General features: G+C 35.0%; 1 protein-coding gene across 1 annotated transcript in view; it reads left to right on the top strand.

Annotated features, from left to right (window-relative positions):
* The window catches only part of XPR1 (xenotropic and polytropic retrovirus receptor 1), a 203,171-nt gene that overhangs the window by 152,058 nt on the left and 23,810 nt on the right, over window positions 1–27,303 (top strand). Inside the window, exons 10-11 of the mRNA XM_060091179.1 lie at window positions 2,073–2,244; window positions 3,376–3,570. Coding sequence (XP_059947162.1) covers window positions 2,073–2,244; window positions 3,376–3,570 — 367 coding nt within the window. The remainder of the gene's footprint in view (window positions 1–2,072; window positions 2,245–3,375; window positions 3,571–27,303) is intronic.

Here is a 27,303-nt window from a genome sequence, read left to right as displayed (position 1 = left end):
TCATTATTTCTTTAGGTATTTATTATTTGCCCGAAGGGATTGTGGGTCTTTAAGGGTACAGGCCATATTTTATTTATTTAGTACCTCCACAATGCCTGACATACAGTACATACTTAATACTCTTTGTTAAATGCATGAATGACTATAATTATGTTCTTTCCTTCATTAGTTGTCTTATACCAATATTTACCACTCTCTTCTTTCTTTCTTTTTTCATCTTCTCTCTTCTGTAAATTTTCCCTTCCTTCCAATTTTTGTTTTACGTCACTCCTTTCCTTTTCTAGTGCATCCCTCTGTCTCTTTGTTTCTTATTTAATACACTGTCCTCCCCTTCTGCTCTTACAGAGGTTTTCTGTAATAGCCAGGTTTGGAGGCTGGGTGTGGCAGGTTGTGACAGTAATAGTGGTATGACTAATGTCAATGAGAAAACTGAGAAGTTTGCCCTAGGCTACCAGTCTCACAGAAGTCCATGACTAGAGACTGAGTAAGACTTCCTGATCCTTTGTTGTTATATCCTGAATTATTCTCTTCTTTCTGTCTCTGAATCTTCTAACTCCATTCTGTACCTAGAGTTTCTTAAAATATTATATAAACTGCTACCAGCACCTCTTTGTGCATAAATGATCAACATCTCAATCCCTAATACCTCCTACCCCACCCTACCCTGCAAAAAAAAAAAAAAAAAGTTTGCTGTATCTGGAGCTTATGGTTGCAAATGGTAACATCTCATCTGGCTTACTGAACAACTTTCTGAAAGAGTAAGCGAGTGATCAGAGATCGAACCGTGGACACAAAATATATCAGCTCCAGAAAGTAATGTCTTAAAGCCTGTATTGTGTCCTGTAGACCCCTGGTCTAAATTCCAAAGCTCCAAGACAATACCTGTCATAGATAGTTGACACCCAGGATTGATTTGTAATATCGTCATTTATTATTTCCCTGAAATAATCAAGAGAATGATTTAGAGAAAGAATAGAAAGAACCAGCCAAGTCTGAGAGAAGAGAGCCATAGTCTCCCAGGCTGAACATGTCCATTAAATGAATATACCTCGATGGCAGGAGAGCTCTAGCTTGAGATTCATTTTCTCAAAACTGTTGCTTAGTCAGAATTCCTTGTTTTAGGAGTCCATTTTCACCTGTGTAAGATAGAAAGGGTCTAACAGGGTGAGGAGGAAAGCTGCCTTCATGCCATCTTCACTTCACTCAAGGCCTTTCAAGGCAGTCTGTACAATTTGAGCTTATTTCTGGTGATTAGTATCTAATTCTTTCTCTCTCTGCAACGCCAGGATTTTCCTTTGCAGTGGTAAACAGGCTTTCACAGAATAGAGTCAGGAGGAGTTATTGTTATAGGTCTTCTGTAAAATGGGGCTATGGATAACACCTAGCCCAGAATTGTTATAGTTAATGGATTATAAGAAATGCATCATGAGAAAAATATACAGAGTGGATTAGTGCTCAAGACATATAACCTGAATTTATTTAACATTGTTTTTGTAACAGTGGGATGTGGGCTGGTTTTTGTGGCATAATTTGAAGACAAATACAATTATCACCATGGCATTAGGGAAATGAAAGTGACTTTGGTTAGAGAATAATACATACTTCAGACGAGGTGCTATCCTCCCCTTCCTAACCTGTGTAGGCAAAGAAGAGCTTTGTATTCAGTTAGCTAAGATGAGAGAATATTCCAGAAATTATCATAGCACATGGGTCTCCAGCAAAATTTAATTTAGACCCTAACGCTAAATGTCCTCTCGGTGCATTTGTGCCATTCCCTCTGCTTTCCACTTTAGCTCTTCCCTCCTCTCTGCTTTCTGTTTTCTGACTGCAGCTATTCCTGCCTTCCCCCTGCCCCACCCTTTTAATTCCTTTCTTAGTTGTCCATTCAACTCATTCCCTTCATTACTAATTCTCAACCTAGCCACTGTTGCCAGGTCCCTGTGTTTGTGATTGGTTCATTGGTTTCCATTTTATCAACTAAAGTAATCATGCTGCAGGGTCAGACATGAATTAGAGAAATTTAATATGAATTTTCTTGTTTCTGTGTTTTCTGATTTTTTTCTTTCTCCCAGTTTCGAGTATTTACAGCCCCCTTCCATAAGGTAGGCTTTGCTGATTTCTGGCTGGCCGATCAGCTGAACAGCCTGTCAGTGATACTGATGGACCTGGAATATATGATCTGCTTCTACAGTTTTGAGCTCAAATGGGATGAAAGTGGGGGCCTGTTGCCAAATGATTCAGAAGGTAGGGTATGAATGTGCATCCACACTACTGAACTGCCAGTGTAAACCAAGAAACACTGGGAATGATAACTGAGAAATTTAAGATCATCCAATAATATTACAAATCTAATTAAATGTACTTGGCACTCCTTTAGCAATCTCTTTATCTGATATAATTTGGCTCTTAAATTATGTATTATCATTTTAGCCATTCATTTGCCAGGAGATTTACAACTTAAAGAATTCTAAAACTAACTTCTAATACATTGGTAATTAAGTCACAGATGCTTTACTGTCAACAATTGCCATCACAGTATTAGTTTACTATGATCAAAAATACTGATAATTTAGAAATTAGATCAAGTGCTTTGAGAAAGTCATTATAGGTGTTTTTTAATAATTCTTGGGGACCTTATTTTTCTTTTGGCTCTTTTTATCACTCTTTGTTTATGCCAGGTGTTCAAGTTACTAAGGAATTTTGCCTTAATGACAAAGACCAACTTTAGACAGATTATGTAACAGCTGACTAACAAAAGTTAATGAAGCCAGTGCCAACACATTTTCATTGATTGCCAGCAGATCACAATTCTATTGTATGTTGAACCACTCTGATATATTTCCAGAATTTGAAGAAAATTGATTTACGAACTCTATTCTTCTCATTTTAAAAGTATAAACTCTGCTGTTTGTTTTCTTTGTTCATTTTATTTTTTTTTAAAGAACAAGACTGTGAACAACCTATAGTGGGTATATTGTAGTGGTTTGGAGTTCATGAAGTTGACTGGAGTCACCAGTGATATATATAGGTTTTCCAGATGTTTCAGAGCTAATTTTTTTCTCTTTGATTAGTGTACTCATCTTCTAATTGTCTTATAGTTTTACCACACTCCAAAGAAGGTGATTCCAGAATAGATAGTCAGAAATCTGAGCCGGCAGATTTTTCTAAGTTCCCACTGTGTATTTTACCTTCTCTCCTCAGCTTGTCAACCACTAAAAAGTTTAAGAATATAATAGTTGCAAAGAAAAAAGTGATTCTGAAACCCAGGTTCCTTGCTTTTATGGACTTCCTAGTGGTTACAATATATGACTCTAAATGATGTGAACAAGTTATTTTTTTTTAATTGTAGTCTTTTCTTCTTTGAAATCTTCACAGAACCAGAAATTTGCCACAAATACTCATATGGTGTGCGGGCTATTGTTCAGTGCATTCCTGCTTGGCTTCGCTTTATCCAGTGCCTGCGCCGATACCGAGACACAAAAAGGGCCTTTCCTCATTTAGTTAATGCTGGAAAATACTCCACGACTTTCTTCACGGTGACGTTTGCAGCCCTTTACAGCACTCACAAAGGTATTCATTGATTGTGAAAAGATTTTTCAAAATCTGGATTTTCACCACTTGAATCTGTTTCTTACTCTGGTTACCTTTCCATTTGTCATGCTTCTTTTTTTTTTCCATTGATGCTCCAGTCCCTTCAGGTATACTACTTTGTTCTTGAACACAATTTTAGTCTCATTCCAGTATTTACTAACAAGTACCGTTAAAAAGAATCAAAGTCATATGGAAGAGAAAGGATTTGTGATAACGTTTGAAATCCTGAATTTGTTTAATGGGTTCAATCCAAGACACCTTGGGTTTTCATTTGGTTTTTTAGACTTCTTGTTCATTAATGAGGTTAGGAAATGCTAGGTGAAGAAGATTCCCTCTGGCAATCATGTATATTTTTAATCGCTTTCCTTCACCAAGTAGTAAGGATTGTTTCCAGCCTATTTAACTGCAAATTGAGTTCGCTGATCTCTCTAGTTTCTTATCTCCATGGCAACCAGTTATTACTTGAGACTGTTCTTCTGTTGGGAGGAGAAAAAGGCTTTTAGGTTCTGAGCCACATACAGGCATTCCTTTTGAATTTTTAACCTTCTCCTAAGAACTGTCAATCAAAGATCTCACTTCCTTTTACTAAAATGCCTTCCTTCTTTGTCTATTTAAATCAGTATCAGCCTACACCTTAGAGGCTACACTCTCATCTGTGAGTGGTAAAGAAATGTTAACCAATTGAAATTATTACAATTATTTTTAGATACTTTGATAAAAAGTTCTTTTTCTGTGATTTTTTTTTTTAATTGAGATGCTGTATTTAGGAGCCTTAGCTAGTGCTCCAGAACTGCTGCTGTGTGTCTGATGGTCTTGAAAGATTAGGGTGGTTGTTTTTTGTAAAGCTTGTGATTTGGTCCAGCAGAACACTTTATAATGTACTTCCACTTTTTGCAGTAGATTCTGTGATTGCAGTAATATTGATAATGCAGCCAATAACTTTACCACTATGGAGGCACTCTTGTTAAATGATATAATTTAACTAAGTACCTCAGTGAAAGAAATACATCCTGAAGCTCCCTTAATTTTTTTTTTTTAACTCCTCTCTCATGTGCACCTACTGTTTGGCTAGCTCCTCAGACTCTCCATTGTACATGCTTACCCATTGGTCGGCCTGGGATACTGGTAGATTCTGTACTCAGATTTTGCATTTTACCCTTTCTGCAGGTCTCTCCCTTCAAGGATTACCCCTCTAAATTTCTAGCTGTTCCATCAACCCTGACTCTGTCCTGGAGGCAGTAAGACTGATTTTTCTGTGACTGGAGTAGAAAGAGGGTATTGGGAGCACCCTCAGGCAAAAAACCACAAACTCACAATTCTTACTCTTTATGCCAACATCTTTTCAAAGTAAGCTCAGGCTTTTTGCCTGCTTTTGGTGGCTTTCCAGTACCTTCTAATAGTTATTCTTTTTTTTTTTCCTTGAAGTATAATTGACTTAACAATATTAGTTTCAGGTGTACAACATAGTGACTCAGTATTTCTATATAGTACAAAGTGATCATGATAAGTCTAGTTACTGTCTGTCACCATAAGAAGTTATCACAATATTATTGACTATAATTACTATGCTGTACATTAGATCCCCATGACTTATTTATTTTATAACTAGAATTTTATACCTCTTAATCTCCCTCACCGATTTCACTCATCCCCTAACCTGCCTCACTTCTGGCAACCACCAGTTTGTTCTCTGTATGTATGTCTGCTTCTGTTTTGTTATGTTTGTTCTTTTTTTGGTTTGTTTTTTATATTCCACTTTTAAGTGAAATCATATACTATTTGTCTTTCTCTGTCTGACTTATTTCACTTAGAATAATACCCTCTAGGTCCATTCATGTTGTGGCAAATAGCAAGATTTCATTCTTTTTTGTGGCTGAGTAATATTCCAGTGTGTGTGTGTGTGTGTGTGTGTGTGTGTGTGTGTGTACCCCCCACATCCATTCATCTATCACTGGACACTTAGATTGCTTTCATACCTTGGCTGTTACAAATAATGCTGCAGTAAACACAGAGGTGCATATGTCTTTTCAAATTAGTGCTTTTATTTTCTTCAGAAAAATTCCCAGAAGTGGAATTGCTGGATTGTGTGGTAGTCCTATTTTTAATTTTTTGAGGAATCTCAATACTGTTTTCCATAGTGGCTGCACCAATTTAAATTCCCACCTACAGTGCACAAGGGATCCCTTTTCTCCACACCCTCTCCAACACTTGTTTTTTGTTGTCTTTTTGATAATAGTCATTCTGACAGGTGTGAGGTGATATATCATTGTGGTTTTGATTTGCATTTCCATGATGATTAGTGATGTTGAGCATCTTTTCATGTGCCTGATGTCCACCTGAATGTCTTCTTTGGAAAAATTTCTGTTCAGGTCCTCTGCCCATTTTTCAATCAAGTTGAGTTTTTCTGCATGTTGAGATGTATGAGTTACTTGTATATTTTGGATATTAACCCCTTACCTCATATATCCTTTGCAAATATCTTGTCCCATTCAATAGGCAGCCCTTTCGTTTTGTTGATAGCTTCCTTCCCTGTGCAAATGCTTTTTAGTTTGATTAGGTCCCATTTGTTTATTTTTGCATTTATCTCCCTTTCTAAGGAGACATATCCAAAAAAATATTGCTAAGACTGATGTCAAGAGCATACTGCCTATGTTTTCTTTTAGGAGTTTTAATGTTTCGGGTTTTATATTTAAGTCTTTAATTCATTTGGGGTGTATTTTTGTATATGATGTGAAAAGGTAGTACAGGTTGATTCTTTTGCCTATACCTGTCCAGTTTTCCCAGCACCATTTATTGAAGAGGCTTTCTTTTCCCCATTGTATATTCTTGCCTCCTTTGTCATAGTTGAATTGATCATAAGTATTGGGTTGACCAAAAAGTTTGTTCGGGTTTTCATAAGCTTTTATGGAAAACCCGAACGAACTTTTTGGCCAACCCAATACTTGGGTTTATTTCTGGGCTCTCTGTTCTACTAATCATGTGTCTGTTTTTGTGCCAGTACCATATTGTTTTGATTATTGTAGCTTTATAGTATAGTTTGAAATCAGGGAGTGTGTTACCTCCAGCTTTGCTCTTTCTCAAGATTGTTTTGGCTTTTTGCGGGGGGGTCTTTGTGTTTCCATACAAATTTGGGGGTTTTTTTTCTAGCTTTGCAGAAAATGCCATTGGTATTTTGATAGGGATTACATCGAATCTGTAGATTGCCTTGAGTAGTATGGTCATTTTTTTTTTTTTTTTTTTTTTTTTTTTTTTTTTGCTGTACGCGGGCCTCTCACTGCTGTGGCCTCTCCCGTTGCGGAGCACAGGCTCCGGACACACAGGCCCCGCGGCCATGGCTCGCGGGCCCAGCCGCTCCGCGGCATGTGGGATCCTCCGGGATCGGGGCACGAACCCGTGTCCCCTGCATCGGCAGGCGGACTCCCAACCACTGCGCCACCAGGGAGGCCCAGTATGGTCATTTTAACAATATTAATTCTTCCTATCCATGAAAGCTCCCCAAATTTTAACTCTTGGTGAAGAATGCTATTTTTCAGTCCAGGCATGCATCATGATCCAGAAGGTTGTTAATAGAGAATTTCTAAATCAGGCAATTAATTTGATACATGTTACCCTATGGCTTAATAACCCTTTACTTTTCTCCCATCCTGGGTAAAACTGAGTACTGGTCTTTCTTTTCTTTTCTTTTTTTTTTTTTTTTTTTGGTTGACTATTTTAGGATGTAACGTATCTTTAACTATACTGATACCATTCAGTAAGAAGCTGAAAATCTGAATTCCTCGAATCTGCAAACACTCCAAATCTGAACACCTAAAGCTAGAAGCAGTGGTTTGGATAGTATTGTCCTTAGATTTTTTTTTGTTGTTCATGTACCCATTCAAATAACCTTTTAAACTATTGATATATTACTTTATTATCTTTATTTTATTATTTTAAACTATATTACTTCTCAGACATTTTTAAGTTTATGTCTGAAATTTTTTGTCTTAAATTTAAATAATTACAAAAAAATCTTTTCCAGTAAATTTTAAATATTCACATTTTTTTAAAAAGCTGCTAAGTGTTTCTACTAAGTGTACCCAGGTAATCTAAATATAAAGGCATTATACCATAATTTAATTTTTTTTAATGAATCAATTCTACAATAGTCAGAAATTTTACATCTCTGTCCCATTGAACTTTATTTTAGTATAATATACTTTTGTTTTAATGACTTGTGTCTGATACATAGCATGTAAATTGAAATTAAATTATGAATTTCCTATTAGTAGGAAAATTAGTTACGAGGAAGATAAATTCCTATTATTAGGAAAAATACTTGTTAGAATAATTTTTTTCTTTCTGTGTTGTAATTATCATTACTCTGATTTTATCTGTAGTTGTCAAAATAACATTATAAATTTTAATAATTATTACACATAAATATTTCTTTTTTAAAAAAATTTATATTTATTTATTTTTGGCTGTGTTGGGTCTTCATTGCTGCGCACAGGCTTTCTCTAGTTGCGGCGAGTGGGGGCTGCTCTTTGTTGCGGTGAGCGGGCTTCTCATTGCAGTGGCTTCTCTTATTGCAGAGCACAGGCTCTAGGTGCACGGGCTCAGTAGTTGCAGCTTGTGGACTCTAGAGCACAGGCTCAGTAGTTGTGACACTCGGGCTTTGTTGCTCCGCGGCATGTGGGATCTTCCTGGACCAGGGCTCAAACCTGTGCCCCCTGCATTGGCAGGCAGATTCTTAACCACTGTGCCACCAGAGAAGTCCCAATATTTCTTAATGAGGTAAATTTATATTATTTATTACTCTTCCATTTTTCAGTTTTTATATAAGTAAATCCTGAGAAACTTTGTTAGCATTGCTATATACGTAAGAATGGAAATTTTGTTGTTGCATTGTCCCTCAGTTTTTTGGACAAATCCTGAATTATACGCCCCCCAAAATTGCATAGTAAACTATTATTAATAATTATTTTTAGTGATCTATCAAGTTTTCTTTGTTGAAAGCAAGGAGTTGAAAATAAACTGAGTAAAGAATTGAACATAAACTGAATGAAAAACGATTTGTTAACTAGTCACTAGAGTCATTCACTTTCTCTGTTTCTGGACAGTATACCAAAAAGCTTGAGTAGGACCAATCATATATTTAGTTTTAAAGCTCCTTGTTTAGTTCAACATACTCAAGAAACAATTAGGAAAATTAAAATATTGTTAATTTTAATACATTTTCAATGCAGTGTTTTTGATGAAATGCTTTAACACATTTTTTAAATGTATTTTTGAAAAAAATTTTGGAACTGCAGATTACACTCATCCAATTTATAGAGAATATCTGCTATATACCCTAATTAGAAAACCAGTCAGCCAAATCAGAAAAAGTTCTGACTTTACATACCTTAATTTAAAATACTTTACTGTTAAGGGATATCTGTATGTGTATGGCTGATTCATTTTGTTGTGCACTGGAGGCTAACACAACATTGTAAAGCAACCGTACTCCAATAAAAAATAAAAAATAATAATAGTAAAAAATAAAATAAAATACTTTACCGTTAAAAATGCTAACCATCATCTGAGACTTCAGTGAGCCTTCTCATGCTTTTGCATTAGAAACATCAAAGATCACTGATCATCATAACAATTATTATAATAATGAAAAAGTTTGTGAAATATTGCAAGAATTAACAAAATTTAACAGAAATACAAAGTAAGCAAAAGGAAAAATAGCGCCTGTAGACTTGCTCAACACAATTTGTAAAAAGCACTGTGTCTGCAAAGCGCAATAAATTGATACACGACAACAACAGAGTTTTGACTGAAATTAATATACTTATGTATACCCCTGTGTAAACACCTCACTTTTTAGTTTTAATTCTGAATTAGGTAGGGAGGTGAGTGGGTAAGTAGGTGCATAGATAGATTAAGAATTATTGAGAATATTCTATGTATCAGGCTGTGCCAGGCAGTAAAAAAAGAGCAACAAACAAGACACGATTCTTGCCCTTAAGAATTTATAATCTAGTAGGGGAAATAGGTAAAAAGGCATTCATTGGTTGCACAACAATGTGAATATAATTAAAACTTCTGAACTGTACACTGAGAAACGGTTAAGGTGGTAAATTTTATGCTGTGCTTTTTAGCACAATTTAAAAAAGAGAGACGTTAAAATAGAGGGTAAAGAGATAGCAGGGTTACCAGAACAGCCTACATACAGCTTAAGTTCCTAACCCAGCCTCTAGGCCTCAGGAAGGGAAGAATAAAGAAGACTTCCCAGAGGTGATGGTTAAGCTGTATCTTATTGTCTATATTAAGTTAGGGAGGATTCCACTTATCCCATTATGTGTCAAAACACAAGTCCGTGTAATTTATGAGTGATAGAAATATTACAAGTGTTACTGTTTCCCAGTTTTGTTCATCTTTATCCCTAGGGCGTTCCCCCACCCCCACCCCAGATAAAACCCTACCTTTAAAGCGGAGATCATAGTATCTGTTCTGTTTATGTCACAGATTTGTTGTAAGGATCAAATAAGGTAGCGCACATGAAATCAAGAAATTCTGACTTGCTGTACAAGTGGAATTTATCTTTAAATGAAATATAATTCTCTTTACTGTCTAGAGCTAGTATATGTGTGTCTTCCTTTATGGAAAGTCTTCACAAGAAACACTTACGATCACCTTGAGTGTGTGTGTGTGTGGGTAAGGGTGTTGTACTGGGTAAGTATCAATTAGGAATGTGTTTGGTTTTTTATTCAAGTAACACAGCTGTTTACTGACTGAACTTGATTCATGTGCCCACAGTCAAATTTTTAAAAACACAAGCATTTTTTAGAGGGACCATTGGTTGTATAGTTTAACGATATCCCTAAAATTAAAAAAAAAACAAAACACTTTTTATAGTTGCTACATATTAAATATTTATATCACTAAATTTTTTTTACCAAAAAAGACAAAGGAACCCATGACAGAAAATTTGACATTGAATGGTGATCAAAACCAGAATTTGATTTCTATTGTTTTCTTGGACAATATTCCAAAAGAAAAGGTATCAGAAAACATAGACTAGAAATGATCATTGAGTTTAAAAGAATAGATTGTGCATGGTTAATGAGGTTGATCTTTTTCAGTTTATTGTGTATGTGCTATTGCAAAGGATAAATTTTCTCAGGGGGGAGAAGTGTCGAAAATGGTGAGGTAACTTTGTTCAGACTCAGTAATCTGAGTCTTTTCAGAGAACTAGCCTACAAGAGTTACCATAGTAACAGTATTATTGGGGGCATTTTCAAGATTGTTTCAAAGGTTATGTCTTATGCCACATGATTTGTAAAAATGGAGACGCAAGGGTTAACTCTACACTTAGAATCACCTTTTAAAAGGTGAGGGAGGGGGGTTAGGCCCATTATTGGGAGAATAAGTATGATAATACTGCAGCTAGCCCTTACTTGTAGTAAGAAGGAAACACTTTAAACATTTCAGTATATTTTATTTTCTATCTTTGATTTTAGAAACAAAGGATTTAGCTCTCAGCCAATCTTATTTTAAGAATTCACATTTCGTTACAAGCCTAAATTAGAAGCCAATTCCGACAAGTTTTTTGTTGGAATTGCGAGCGGAGGAGACAGGAAAGTACTTTAAATGGTTTTTGTGTGTCCTTGAGGTTTCTTGGCCTTGGCAAGGAAAAGCCTGTGGGAGGTACAATAATAAAAAAGCTATTGTGTTATTATTTCTAATCCATTGATGGGGAGAGAGTACTTCATTAGATTTTCTGGTTTTCATTTACAGTTTCTAAAATTCTAAAATATTTATAAATTCTTAGTGGATTTTGCTCTTTGCTGTTCTCTGAATACATAGAAGAAGAAAAAACTTCTCTTAAAAAATACTTCATGTTTTATTTTAGACTCCTTTGTTAGCATTTGTTAGCATTTACTACTAGACATTTTAAAATAGTTGGAAAAAAAGAGATACTCTCTACTCACTTAAAAGCCGAGTTCATTTGTATTTCTTTGCTTGGTTGTTTTCCAGTGCCCAGATCTCGTATATCTTCTAGATCCCTCCTTGTTTAACATTCTGTAAGGGGTGCTGTGTCCCCTAATGAGGATTCCTCAGCAGTAGTTCAGTGCCTTCAGTGCAAATAGTCATTTCATTGTTTTGGGTGAGCACACATAGTTCTGCAGTGCTTCCTCTCTGGGGGTATGGCCAGTTTGTTATGCTGTTTCTACCCTGAATAATGAGCTTCTATGCCAGAATTTCCAAATTTTAATCTTGTTATACTATAGTAGAAATGCTTTTTTTTTTTAATCTCTAGGGAAACCTTTTTTTTTTAAACATCTTTATTGGAGTATAATTGCTTAACAGTGGTGTGTTAGTTTCTGCTTTATAACAAAATGAATCAGTTATACATATACATATGTTCCCATATCCCCTCCCTCTTGCGTGTCCCTCCCACCCTCCCTATCCCACCCCTCCAGGCGGTCACAAAGCACCGAGCTGATCTCCCTGGTCTAGGGAAACTTTTGTTCCATTAACTTTTTAAAGACGTACACAAAATTTTTTAAAACAACTCATTTGAATAAATGCTTTTATTTTGGACTTAGTATTGAAAGTAGCTCAAATCTTTAACCCTTTTGAAATTTGATACATTTCGCTATAATTTCTCTAGCCTAACTAATAATGCAGACAAGAGATAGATTATTTTAGAATTCACCATTTGTCAGTATTGGCTTAAATCCTGCTGATGCTATAAAATCAAATGTGAGGTATTGTTTCTTTCTGATTATTAAATTGACTTTAATAGTATTTCTTGAGTAACTTATATCTACTTGGCATTGTGCTGATTTTAAATGGTTTTATAAATATTATACTAACAATCCCATTTATATTTCACCTTAAGTTTCTTTTAAAACATTAATTATAGCTTTGAATAAATTATATTTTTGTATCATCTTTGTCATATAAAAGAAAAAGCTTTTTATAAAAACACTTGTCCTTATACCCTGAAGCTGTTCTTGTTGACTTTTCTCTAGTCACCTTTGTTTTCTTAATTGCTCTTATAACTGATAGATGTAATTTGTTAGCATTTCTATGTAAATTGTGTTGCTTTTGAAACACTCATGCACAAAAATTTAAAGTTTAAAAACAATCTCTATTATTGTTTAGATACTGCTGGAAGATCTGTGATGTTTAAAAGAACAAGGTCAAAATTATTTATGAATTCAACTTACGGAGCAATTTGTCTAATTGAAAAAGAATTTAAAGACAAGTACTTGAAAATAAAATTTTTAATTTTAATTTATATATTATTTTATGTTATATATAATTTTACATGAGGCTCTTATTGGTGAAAAGTATAAACATCAAGAAAAGGTATAGTGTCTAGGTATTTTCAGCAAAAAGAAAAGAAAAAAGGAGAAAAACTGAGCAGGCAAATGAATTATGAGGCCTTAAGTTCCTGCTAGATATATGTTACTCTAGGGAATATAAGTAGTAGATTATACATGAATCTCTTTCTTTCAGTTTCATAATATAATACAATAAGTGTACTAATCAGATATTGCTACATAATAAACCACCCCAAAACTCAGCAGCTTAAAACAACAGTAATTTATTCTCCTTTATATATGTGTATATATTTATTCTCCTTTATGTTTGTGGGTCAGCTGGGAATTGGTGGAACTAGGCTGGGGTCAGCTGAATAGCACGGCTTTAGGCCGCTCTTCCCATTGGGTTTTTGGCTCTTTCCTGAAAGTTGGGTTTGAGTTTGTTACATGTTTATTCATTTTGGGATCCCAGCCAAAGGGGCAGCAGTTATCCAAGGAAAAACTCTTTATGTGGTACTAGCAGAAACAATTAGTATTGCACAAACACTTTTTTAAGTCTGCTTATCTCACATGTGCGAACCTCCCACTGGCCAAAAGAAGTCATATAGCCCAGCCTAAAGGAAGTCTGCCCATCCTGAACAGCCAAAGCAAATTATTAAACCCAACATCAATGGAGTAAGAGTCACGGAAGAAAGGAGTGGATAATTTTAAACTGTAATCTAATCACCACAAAACAAATTAATTTTAACTGATTTTTTTAATTGGAAAAGGATATAAACATAATATTGTAGAATAAACATGGCTAATAAACATGAAAAATGTTCTACTTTACTAGTAGCAAAAGAAATGCAAATTAAAATCATATTTAATCAAGGAAGTGATGATACAAATTGCTGGCAAGGATGTGGAGAGATGAACACTCATTCTGTTGATTGAGTATAAATTGGTAAGCAATTTGGTAATTCTATCAAGAGTATTAAAATCATTCATACCTTTTAACTTAGTAACTCCCTTTCCATAACTTTTTCCTAAGGAAGTGATTAGAGAAGTGGGTATAAATGAATATATGTTCACAGCCCTATATAGTAAAAATTGAAAGTAATCTTATGAATGTCCAGCAGTAGGAGAATAATTTAATTACAGTGAGTTTATGGTACATGGAATATTATACAGTGGCTGGTCAAAAGTGACCCAAAGCACCTGCAAATAGTAGATGAAGAATAATGATATTATTTAAAGCTAATAATTATTGAATACTTATATGAGCTAACATTCTTTTAAGCATTTAACATGTATCAACTCATTTAATCTTTGCAGCAACATTATGAGGTATTAGAATCAGAGCTGAATGGTAGTTAAAGTGGCAAAAGCAAATTTTATTCAGGAACTGTTGCAGTAGAGGAAAAGTGATCTCAGTACAGAACTGGGCTCAATTCTGAATATAGAATGGACTAGTGGGGATTTATAGCCAAGGAGTGGGGTGGTGGTCAATGAGTGGAAAATTGCTAAAAGGAAACATCAAGGATAAGGGAGGATTTTGGCTAAACTGACTTGACAGGATTTTTGCTGAAATCAGATCAGGGTGATCAGATGCCAAAGGTGGAGGATGAAGAATTTGATGAGAGATTGAGGTGATCAGATATCAAGGGTAAAGGGTTCTCTCTAAACTGACTTAGCAAGATTCTTGCTACAACAGGGTGATGCATGCTTGACAAGGATGGACACCAAGTTTAGGTCTAGGGAACTTAGAGGAGCCTGACTGTAGTTAGGTCAAGGAGAGTCTTTATCCATCCATCACTTCTACTGGGTGCTACAGACTGACCCTGGAATAATGTAGGAGGGAATTACGGAGAGATGTGAATACCAAGGGGCAAGGAACATTGGATGCCATTTTAGAGAATGGCTACCACACTTTGTGTCTTGCCATTATTATTCTCCATTATTCACTTGCTGTGGAAATACACATGTACTAAATGGCACTTTTGGAAAGGAGAGAGAAATCCGAGTCCTCAGTCTCCAAGATGGTTTCTAAAACTACAGGGTTTTTGCCTTCCAATAACCCCCTATGCCCAAGATTCATATCACAACCACCAGAAACCCTCTGGTTATCTTAAGAAAGATTTATTTAAAGGATGTTGAGTAGCTTACAGAAATCCCAACAGGCAGTGAAGACATCACACTTGTATGCCCAACACTACCAATACTGGACACCAATGTTATCTCTAGAACTGCAACTACGAGTACCTCTAGAATGAGGATGTGGCTGCTTCTCTTTGCCAGAATAAATTCTGCATGGTCCAAAATAAAAAGGAGAGTCTTTGTTGGAGGTAATCATTTGATCCTCATTTTTTAGGTGAGGAAATTCAAAACAGAGAGGTTAAGTTACTTGCCAAAGTCGTACAGCTATGAAGTGGAAGAACCTAGGTTGTGAATCTGAGTACAAACAATAGCTCCAAAGTCAAGTAGCAAGTAGATGACAATGCTAGAATTCACACCCAGGTCTTGTGATTATTTTTCTCTACCACACTGCCTTCTAATGTTATAGAATGACCTGAGCTCTTCCCAAAGGTGAAATGTTAAGCTTGTAGTAAACAAAGGAAGATCAGATAGGGTAGTGTGTTATCCCTACAAGCGCCAAATAAATTTGTGTTTGGGGAAGCACAAAGGTACATTGAAAGAGAATAATTAGACTGTACTTTTATATGGTTAGGCCCACTTTGTGATCCCTTTGTCCTAATGGCCACATTCGTGGAAAACCAAAGACATTGCCAGGAACTAGCTATCTCACATTAACAGTCACACGCTTTTATTAGTAAGAGCAATGTGGAGTCAGCTCAACTATATAAATAATTTCTCTCTGGAAGAAAATTGAAAGTCTTTCTTGAATTGAAGGGAAACAAACACTAACATATTGATGTTGTTGCAAGTGATGGGAGAATGGATTGACATGAATAATTTACTTAGAGTTTTATTCTTTGTTAGGGTCATGAAATTCACTTCCTAAGAAATACCAGAGGTAATTAGGTATTTGTTAAAGCTGGCTGGCTATTTCCTTAATATATATTGTCAATAAACATTCCAGCATGCTTCCTAGAATGTAGCGAGTAAAATATGGAAACAAAGACCAGTAAGCTAATACTTAGTTTCATTGGTAGTATTTTGAATGAGGTATAAGATGTGGTTTTAATTGAAATGTTTAGAGTGAAATTTTTCTTATATTAAAAGCAGTATTTTCTTCACATATTAAAAAAATAGTGCTGCTACTTAATAGGAGGGAAAATAAAGCATCTGCGTACTGCTTAAATATCATATTGATGTGTTGCATTTCTTTGTTTCCTCATGTGGGATTCTCAGGGCTCTATGTAAATACTTTTTGGTTGCCTCTGAATAATACCCTAGAGCATATTTCTTTTAAAAGTAGAATTGTACTGCTTGCAGCTGTTTTAACTTTACCAGGAAGTCTTTTCAAAAGAAATGAACATCCACCAAAGTGGAATACTGAAGCTTACACAACGTTTTATAGCTGGTATAGAAAAGACTGAATCACTGAAGAAGGATGAACTGAAAGTCTAGGATCCGTTGTATAATCTTCCTCTTCCTTCTCAGTTATGAATATATGACTAACTATGTTTCCTTCTTCAACTAAAAAAAATTTAATATTTGAAATCAATGTTTAAAATTTATCCTTCATTTAACCTTCTATTACAGAAAGTGGAATGTCTTTGCCTAGAAAGCCAGATCCATCTCTCTGCTCAATTTAATCAAATCCTCTGCCAGTAAGAATTTTAAAAGCACCATCTTAATGAAAGGCACTGTTTCATGTTGAGAGAAAGAACATGGGCTTTGGAGTTACCATGACTAAGATAATTTAGGAATATTTTACCGTATCGCTAGACAGAAGGAGAAAAGCCATGTGATTGATCATCTAGATAGATGCCAGAGACATTCATTAATTTAAAATATACATAAGGATACTTCTTTTTTTTTTTTTTTTTTTTTTCTTTTTGCGGTATGCGGGCCTCTCACTGTTGTGGCCTCTCCCGTTGCGGAGCACAGGCTCCGGACGCGCAGGCCCAGCGGCCATGGCTCACGGGCCCAGCTGCTCCGCGGCATATGGGATCCTCCCAGACCGGGGCACGAACCCGTATCCCCTGCATCGGCAGGCGGACTCTCAACCACTGCGCCACCAGGGAGGCCCAGGATACTTCTTAAATATAGAAAGTACTGTGTATACATATAGGATCAGTATATACACACATACATACATATATATGTATACACACACACACACAATCTATTGATCAGCATCCCAGACTAACCACTAGAATCATGACTAGAGGGAAAATGTTAGAGACGTTCTCATTAAAATCTGGACTAACATGAGGATATCTGCAATCATCACTATTATTTAACATTCTTCTGATTATAATTATTATAAAAGAAAATAAAAAGTAAGACTATTAAAATTTTAAATGAATAAAATAACATTTATAGGTAATATGATTGCCCAGTGCTGTCACTTTGTTTGCCCTTTTATGAACTTTTTATGGTGAATGTACAGTTCTTTTATAAATAGGAAAATAGTTATTTTCATTAAAAAAAAATTAAAATGGAGTTGGCCTAGACTATCTTTCTAAGGCTCCTTCAGCTCTTTATATTCTATTATTCTAATAGAGCTATTTGCCAATATGTAGCATCTTGGCACACATTATTTCATTTTGAACCTGATATTAACCCTGAGAGAAAGTAGATGTTATTATTATTTTAATATATCAGGAAGGTTAAATTGCCTGCCCTGGCTCACATGGCAGTAAGTAGCAAAACCATAATTCTCAGTCTCTGAATCCATTCCTTTTTCTACTTTAAAAAGTTATTTCCAACAAGGCAGCATGATGTAATGCTGGTATCCTCAAACTTCGGTATATGTGTGAATCACCATGGATTATTACTTTAAAATGCATAATATTGGGCCCACCTTCAGTCTAATTAACTAGGATTAGGGTGATGATCCAGAAATTTATACATTTTTAACAGGCACCTCATGGTGCTTCTACTAAAGGTGATTCATTGGCCACACTTAAGTAAACATTAGTAGACCATAAGTTTGTTTTCTACATCTGTAACTCTATTTCTGTTTTGTAGGTAAGTTCATTTGTACCCTTTTTTTAGATTCCACATATAACGATATCATATGATATTTGTCTTTCTCTATCTGACTTCACTCAATATGACAATCTCTAGGTCCATCCATGTTGCTGCAAATGACATTATTTCATTCTTTTCTATGACTGAGTAATATTCCATTGTATATATGTACCACATCTTCTTTATCCATTCCTCTGTCGATTGACATTTAGGTTGCTTCCATATCCTGGCTATTGTAAATAGTGCTGCAGTGAACATTGGAGTGCATGTATCTTTTTGAATTATGGTTTTCTCCGATGTATGCCCAGGAGTGGGATTGCTGGATCATATGGTAGGTCTATTTTTGGTTTTTTAAGGAACCTCCATACTGTTCTCCATAGTGGCTGTACCAGTTGACATTCCCACCAACAGTGTAGGAGGGTTCCCTTTTCTTCACACCCTCTCTAGCATTTATTGTTTGTAGATTTTTTGATGATGGCCATTCTGGATGGTGGAGGTGATACCTCATGGTAGCTTTGATTTGCATTTCTCTAATAATTCATGATCTTGAACATCTTTTCATGTTCTTTGCCATCTGTATGTCTTCTTTGGAGAAATGTCTATTTAGATCTTCCACCCATTTTTTGATTGGGTTGTTTGTTTTTTTGATACTGAGCTTCATGAGCTATTTGTATATTTTGGAGATTAATCCCTTGTCGGTTGCTTTGTGTGCAGATATTTTCTCCCACTCTGAGGGTTGTCTTTTCATTTTGTTATTTTTAATTAAGTCTCAAAGTGAATTGATACCGTGATTGATGAGATGGTTCCTAGGTTAAATATTTGAATAGATGTTTCAGAAGTCCTGGTAAAGTTTGGGATAATTTAACTTTTACTCTATTTCTGATACCCAATTTGAAAGAAAATGCGTCAAATGAAGGTTTCTATAAAAAGACATCACAGTCTTGGACTCTGAGATTAAGAATTGTTTCAGATGGCTTTTTTAGATCTGATGTGTTATACTAGTTTAGAGTATTGGCAGGTTGTGTGGAAAATGGTGGAAGAGATTTTGGCATGCCATCTTTCTCTGTGCATACCTCCTATTATATATACTCTCACTTCTTAGATCTGTTAATTAATCATAATGTAGAATATATATTGTCATTTTTTGCTAACATTTATTTTTTTGATCTATATTTTTATTCAACTCTTATTACTGTATACTGCTATTATGGCTACTTAAATGTTATACAGTCTTTTTTGTTTGTTTTTGTTAATATTGATATTCTTTAATAGACTCATTTGTCTTTTAAGTAAATAAAATAAATACTTCAACATTAGTAACAAATTACAATTGATCACAATGCACAAATGTATAGCAACACTGTGTTTGACAACACTTACTTAGAAGAGGTTAGGATGCCAGGAAGGGGAAAAAAACAACAACAACATGGTTTTCTAAAGAACAAAATCAGATCAATTGATTTTTATTTTTTTTACTTTCTTTGATTTAAGCAGTATGCTGTAGGCATGGGGGATGTAGAAGTTCTTATCTACTTTGTTTTAAGTAAATTTTGAACTATTTCACAGTTCATTATTTTTTTTTCTTTTTAACATCTTTATTGGAGTATAATTGCTTTACAATGTTGTGTTAGTTTCTGCTTTATAACAAAGTGAGTCAGCTATACATATACATGTATCCCCATATCTCCTCACTCTTGCATCTCCCTCCCACCCTCCCTACCCCACCACTCCAGGTGGTCACAAAGCACTGAGCTGATCTCCCTGTGCTATGTGGCTGCTTCCCACTAGCTATCTATTTTACATTTGGTAGTATATATAAGTCCATGCCACTCTCTCACTTCGTCCCAGCTTACCCTTCCCCCTCCCCGTTCCCTCAAGTCCATTCTCTACGTCTGTGTCTTTATTTGTGTCCTGCCCCTAGGTTCTTTATAACCTTTTTTTAGATTCCATATATATGTGTTAGCACACGGTATTTGTTTTTCTCTTTCTGACTTACTTCACACTGTATGACAGACTCTAGGTCCATCCTCACTACAAATAACTCAATTTTGTTTCTTTTTATGGCTGAATAATATTCCATTGTATATATGTGCCACATCTTCTTTATCCATTCATCTGTCAGTGGACACTTAGGTTGTTTCCATGTCCTGGCTATTGTAAATAGAGCTGCAATGAACATTGTGGTACATGACTCTTTTTGAATTATGGGTTTCTCAGGGTATATGCCCAGTAGTGGGATTGCTGGGTCGTATGGTAGTTCTATTTTTAGTTTTTTTAAGGAACCTTCATACTGTTCTCCATAGTGGCTGTATCAATTTACATTCCTACCAACAGTGCAAGAGGTTTCCCTTTTCTCCACACCCTCTCCAGCATTTATTGTTTGTAGATCTTTTGATGATGGCCATTCTGACTGGAGTGAGGTGATACCTCATTGTAGTTTTGATTTGCATTTCTCTAATGATTAGTGATGTTGAACATTCTTTCATATGTTTGTTGGCAATCTGTATATCTTCTTTGAAGAAATGTCTGTTTAGGTCTTCTGCCCATTTTTGGATTGGGTTGTTTGTTTTTTTGATATTGAGCTGTTGGTAAATTTTGGAGATTAATCCTTTGTCAGTGGCTTCATTTGCAAATGTTTTCTCCCATTCTGAGGGTTGTCTTTTCGTCTTGTTTATGGTTTCCTTTGCTGTGCAAAAGCTTTTAAGTTTCATTATGTCCCATTTGTTTATTTTAGTTTTTATTTCCATTTCTCTAGGAGATGGGTCAAAAAGGATCTTGCTGTGTTAAATCTTACACAATCTTATTTCCATTTTTAATTGGCTATAATTTTAGCTTGTGTCTGTGGCTTAATTTTTTTCAGTTTAAGAAAAAAGTTTCTACCCTTATGAATGTAGTACCTGAAGCTTTTTTCCAGCTTCATAAAGTAAGCACTTGAAACGGTGTCAAAAACTTTTAGGATCCTTGTATTTCTTTGTAAAACAATTATGGTCAGTAGCATTCCATTTAGTTAAAGAAATGACACTGTGTCTTTTTGCAGGAGAGGAGGCAAAAGCACATAATTTTATCCATTCTAGAATTATTATTATTTAGTTATATTACTAAAGGAGTGAGGAAGGGCAGAAGTCAATCTTTAATAAAAATCACTGAAGAGATCATTTTGTTATTGAAGAGCCAGTAAATAAGGATCTATACAGATGATAAGTTGAATATAAGTACAATTTAATAATTGAATTGCCTTGTTCATTACATCTGTCACATCTATTTTATTGAACAAACATTTACAAAACATCTGAAGTGTGTCAGGCTGTGCTAGATGCTAGGCATGCATAGATGAACACCACATATCTTTTTTTTTTTTTTAGTTGAAGTATAGTTGATTTACAATGTTTCAGGTATACAGCATTGGATAATCCCATCATACGTTCCTTGCAATTATCCACATAGGCAATAGTGCCATCTGCAAAAAGGGACAGTTTTATTTCTTCCTTTCCAATCTCTGTGCCTTGTACTTCTTTTCATTTTTTTTTTTCCTTTACCTTATTGCACTGGCTTGAGCTTCCAGTACTATGTTGAGTAAGAATGGTAAGAGCAGATAATCCTTGCCTTGTTTCTAATCTTAAGGGGGAAGCATTCAGTTTTTTACCATTAAGTATAATAAATAAAATTTCCTCACCTAATGCTGTAGGGTTTTTGTTGAGGAAGCTTTATCAAGTTGAAGAAGTTCCTCTCTATTCCTATTTTTCTGAGAGATTTTGTTTTTAATCATGAATGAGTGTTGGATTTTTTTCAAATGATTTACCTAGATATTTTGATATGATCCTGTCATTTTTTCTCTAAGTTTAAACCCATTAAAATGGTGAATTACATTATTGAGTTTTGAATATTGAAATAGCGTAGCATATCTGGAATAAACCCCACTTGGTCATGGTGTATAATTCTTATATGTTGCTGAATTCTATTTGCCGATATCTTGTTAAGTATTTTTGTGTCTGTGTTCATGAGGGATATTGGTCTGTACTTCTCTTTTTGTGTACTATCTTTGGTTTTGGCATAGGTGTAAAAGTTATTTCATAAAATAAATTGAGATGTTTTGTTCTTCTAATTTGTGGAAGTTTTCTTCTTTAACAGCTTGGTAGAGTTCTCCAGTGAAACAATCTGGGCCTGGAGATATATTTTGGGGTAGTTTTTAAATACAAATTCAATTTCCTTATTAATTGTAAGACTATTCAAATTATATATTTCATGTTCAGTGAGTTGTGATAGTCTTTGTTTTTTGAGAAATTTGGTCCTTGTCATCTAAGTTGTGAAAATTTATGGGTGTAGAGTTAAATATAGTATTCCCTTATTATCCTTGTGATGCCTTTAGAGTTGGTAGTGATAATCCCATTTCATTCCTGATACTGTTAATTTGTGTTTTCTCTCTTTTCTCTTTTCTTTCTCAGCTATACTAGAGGTTTGTCATTTTATTGATCTTTTCAAGGAATCGGCTTTTTGTTTCATTGATTTTTTTCCTCTATTTTTCATTTCAATTTCATTGATTTCTGTGTTTATCTTGATTATTTCCTTCCTTCTGCTTGCTTTGGATTTATTTTGCTTTTCTTTTTCTAAGTTCTTGAGGTGGGTTCTTAGACTATTTATTTGACATTTTTTCTCTTTTTCTAATGTATGCAGTTGTATGTATAATTATATGTATAATGCTACACATTTTCCTCTCAGCACTGCTTTAGGCAAGTCCCACAAATTTTGATATGTTACGTTTTCATTTTCATTTAGTTCAGTGTATTCTTTAAATTTCCCTTGAGACTTTATCTTTGATCTATGAATTATTTAGTAGTGTGTTGTTTAGTTTCCAAGTGTTTGAAGATTTTTCTGTTATTGATTTTTTTGGCCTATCTTGCTATATGTTCATTGGGCACTTGAAAAGAATGTATGTTCTGCTGTTGTAGGGTGGAGTGTTTATTAGATCCTATTAGTTAATGATGTTGTTGAATTCTATATTGTTGCTTATTTTCTGTCTACTTGTTCCATTAGTTCTTGAGAAGGAGAGTTGAAATCTCTATAATTGTGGATTTGTCTATTTTTCTTTTCAGTTTTATCAGCTTTTGCTTCACGTATTTTGCTACTCTGGTTGTTTGATGTAGATCACAGTGAGGATTGCTACATCTTCATGGATTGACTCTAATATACTTATATAATGGCCCTGTCTGTTTACACTAATTTTCTTTGCTCTGAAATCTACTTTATTTGATAGTAAAATAGCCACCCTGCTTTCCTTTGATTATTGTTTACATGATGCATATCTTTCCATACTTTTTTTTTTTTTTTTGCGGTACGCGGGCCTCTCACTGTTGTGGCCTCTCCCGCTGCAGAGCACAGGCTCCGGACACGCAGGCTCCGCGGCCATGGCTCACGGGCCCAGCCGCTCCGCAGCATGTGGGATCCTTCCAGACCGGGGCACGAACCCGTGTCCCCTGCATCGGCAGGCGGACTCTCAACCACTGCGCCACCAGGGAAGCCCTCTTTCCATACTTTTACCTTCAACGTAGTTATATTATTATATTTTAAGTGAGTCCTTGTAGACAGGATGTAATTGGGTCATAGTTTTTAATCCCCTCTGCCAATCTCTTTTAAGTGATATATTTACACCATTGACATTTAATGTAATTTGATATAAATTTGATATAAATTTGATATAACTGTAAAATTACATTTAATGTAATTTGATATGTTAGAATTTAAATTAAGTATGCCATTTTCTTTTTTGGTTTTCTGCTCTCTCTGCTTTTTATTTCTCTGTATTTACCTGAATATTTTTAAATTCCATTTTGATTTATCTATAACATTTTTGAGTGTCTCTCTTTGTATAGGTTTTTTAGTAGTTCTCAATATTACATTGTATATACATAACTTATCACAGTGTCCTAGAGTCATCATTTTACCATTTTGAGTGACTTATAGAAACCTTACCTCCCTTTACATCTCTTTACCCTCCCCCATTTATAATGTAATGGTCTTAAATATTTCCTCCATACATTTAGCACCATATCAGACAGTGTTATAATTTTTGCTTCAGCTGTCAAGCATACTTTGGAAAACTCAAGAGGAAAAGTACAGCCTATCATATTTACCCATATTTTTGCTTACTCGGTTCTTTCTTCCTTCTTGAAGTTCTAAGGTTCCTTTTATTATTTTCTTTCTGTTTAGAGAATTCAACAATTCTTTCAGGGTAGATCTGCTAATATATTCTGTTAGTTTTCATTTATCTGAGAATGTCTTGATTTCCCCTTCATTTCCTGAAGGATATTGAGTATAAGAATTTGTATACATTGAGTATAAAAATCTGGGTTTATATTTCTTTTTTTTCCAGCTCTTGATAAATTTTGTGCTACTTTCTTCTGGCCTCCAGAAGATTTCTGATGAGAAATCCGCTGTCAATCATATTGTTTTAACCCTGGCCGTTAAGGTATTGGGTTTTTCTTGACTGCTTTCAAGGTTTTTATCTTTGTCTTTAGTTTTGAGAAGTTTAATTTTTTTTTTTTTTTTTTTTTTTTTTTTTGCGGTACGCGGGCCTCTCACTGTTGTGGCCTCTCCCGTTGCAGAGCACAGGCTCTGGACGCGCAGGCTCAGCGGCCATAGCTCATGGGCCCAGCCACTCCGTGGCATGTGGGATCTTCCCGGACCGGGGCACGAACCCGTGTCCCCTGCATCAGCAGGCGGACTCTCAACCACTGTGCCACCAGGGAAGCCCGAGAAGTTTAATTTTAATGTGTTTTGGCTTTAGATTTATTTTATTTGAGGTTTGCTCAACTTCTTGAAACTGTAGGTTTATGTCTCTTACCAAATTTGAGGAGCTGTCGATCATTATTTCTTTAAGTACTGTTTCAGCCCCTCCCTATTCTTTCCTTCTGGGCTCCGAAGACACAAATGTTACATCATTTTTATGGTTCCACAGGTCCCTGAATCTCTTTTCTTTTCTTTCTTCTTCTTTTTCTTTTTGTAAATATATTTTCATTCCACTGTTCAGCTTTGTTAGTTTCTATTCTCCTGTTTTCCAGTTTGCAGACTGTTTCCTCTGTCTTCTCTATTCTGCCGTTAACATCATTCACTGAGTTTTTTATTTTCGTTATTATATTTTTCAGTTCTAATATTTCCATGTGGTTTTTCTTTATGTCTTCTATTTCTTTGCTGAGACTTCCTATTTTTTCATTGTTTCAAGCATTTCATAATTGTTCATAAAAGCATTTTCATCAAATAATTCCAGCAGCTCTCATCTCATTTTTGGCATCTACTGATGGACTTTTTTCACTCAGTTTGAGATCTTCCTGGTTCTTGGTATGATTAGTGATTTTCAGTTGAAAGCTGGACAGTTTGGGTATTATGTTATAAGACTTTGCAGATAGTCACACACACCTGAGTTATCCTTTGGATTCAGAATGTTTCCTGCTTTCACATGGTAGCACTAGCTGCCAGCTAACAGCTTTGGCAGCGTCACCTTCTTTGTCACAAATACTAGTGTATTTGTGTGATTATTTGAATATTTTGTTCTGCTTTGTACATTTTTATTAAAATGAGTGGGAATTATATGTGATAGTACACTTCATTATTGAAAAGAAATGTCTTGAATTTAATACCGTTAAAGCAAAGATGGAAATCATTAGGCATACTGAAAGCAGCAACGTTTAAATGTCATTGCCAACACTCATTCGATTTGAAGAGATTACCTGTGTTCTGTTGAAAAGAGTAAAAACGAAAAATGTCTGTAAGATGTTGGGAATAATGTCATTAAATATTATGTCTAAAAGACAAGGAAGATATAATAAGGGGTTTTATTTTCTTATTTTTAGTTCTCAGGAAACAAAATCCTCATATAACATGTACATCTGTTACTTGTCTTTTTCATATTCAGCTATATACAAGTTTTTGGGGACACATTGTATGTGTAAGCCGCCAGAAACCATGTTGCCTTCCCCAAGTATTTGTTGGAATGTAAGGCATTGTACAGAAAGTTTAAAAATGAGTAAAACACAGCACTTGCCCTCAATTCAATTTGGCAAAAATTAATTGAGTTCCCGCTGTGTGGAGTGGAGTACATAGGCCTTGGGAAAATGCTGGCATGAGATCTTTCCCTAAAAGACATTACAATTTAATGGAAAATACAAACACATATACAGTTTACTCCATTGTAAAGTTAAATTCTTTTTAAAATGCTAGATAGGGTACAGTCTTATAGGAAAGAGAGAAAAAGTATGTTTATATCATAATAAAAGATAGTATAAGCACAAACAAAATGTTTTATTAAAAAATATCATAGGAAGGAGATATTACCCTCTTCCTATACTTACACGTGTTAATTTGTCCTTTGCTAACTTTTATTATTAAATTTTTGTCATCTCAGAAAAAGGTATTAACTTGAAAAGGGTTTTCATGATAACTCTCATTGCTTTTCTCAAAACCTCCAACTCAGTCTTTCCCTCTTTATTTTACAGACTACCTTTGTCTCCTATACCCTGAAAAACTTGAACCTATCAGGAGTCATTTTCCTTCAGCTATCTTCTACCTATATACATACTTATTTAATCCAAATCCATTCTCACCGTATTTTTCCCAGACTTGGGGACAAGGTCTCCCACCTTAGTGATCTGACCTCATTTCCTCCTGTCTCTTTCAGGATCTTGCTCTGGCAGTCACCTCTTTTCGTTCCTAAATCTTCAATCTCTTCGTCACTACTGGCCCCTTCCCTTCAACCTATATATACACTCAACAGTCTGTCACCCTAAAAAGGCTTTCCTTATCTCAGTAAGCCACCTGGTCTAATCTCTTTCCTTTTCTCATTCCTGTATCTCAAAACAGTACTCTGCCTTTCCTCACTGTCTCTATTCTAATAGCCACAATGACTTTATATAATAATTTATTATATACATTAATTATACATTAAAATAACATTTTAGATATATTAGATTAACAAAATATATTATTAAAATTAATTTTACCTCCTTCTTTTTACCTTTTAAATTATGGTTATTAGAAAATGTAATATTATATATGTAAGTCTTCCTCCAGCTTTTCATGTAGCTGGCTCCTTCTCATTACTCAGATATCAACTTAGAGACCTTCTCTGCGTGAACACTCTCTAAAGGAATTCTGCTAGTCTCACTCATGTCACCATGTTCCGTTTTCTTTTCTTTTTGTAATGTATTTATTTATTTATTTTTGGCTGCACTGGGTCTTTGTTGCTGCTTGCATGCTTTCTCTAGTTGTGGCGAGC

The sequence above is a fragment of the Mesoplodon densirostris genome, chromosome 2 (assembly GCF_025265405.1).
Source record: "Mesoplodon densirostris isolate mMesDen1 chromosome 2, mMesDen1 primary haplotype, whole genome shotgun sequence".
Lineage (NCBI taxonomy): Eukaryota > Metazoa > Chordata > Mammalia > Artiodactyla > Ziphiidae > Mesoplodon > Mesoplodon densirostris.
This window is presented reverse-complemented; position numbering and strand designations above follow the sequence as displayed.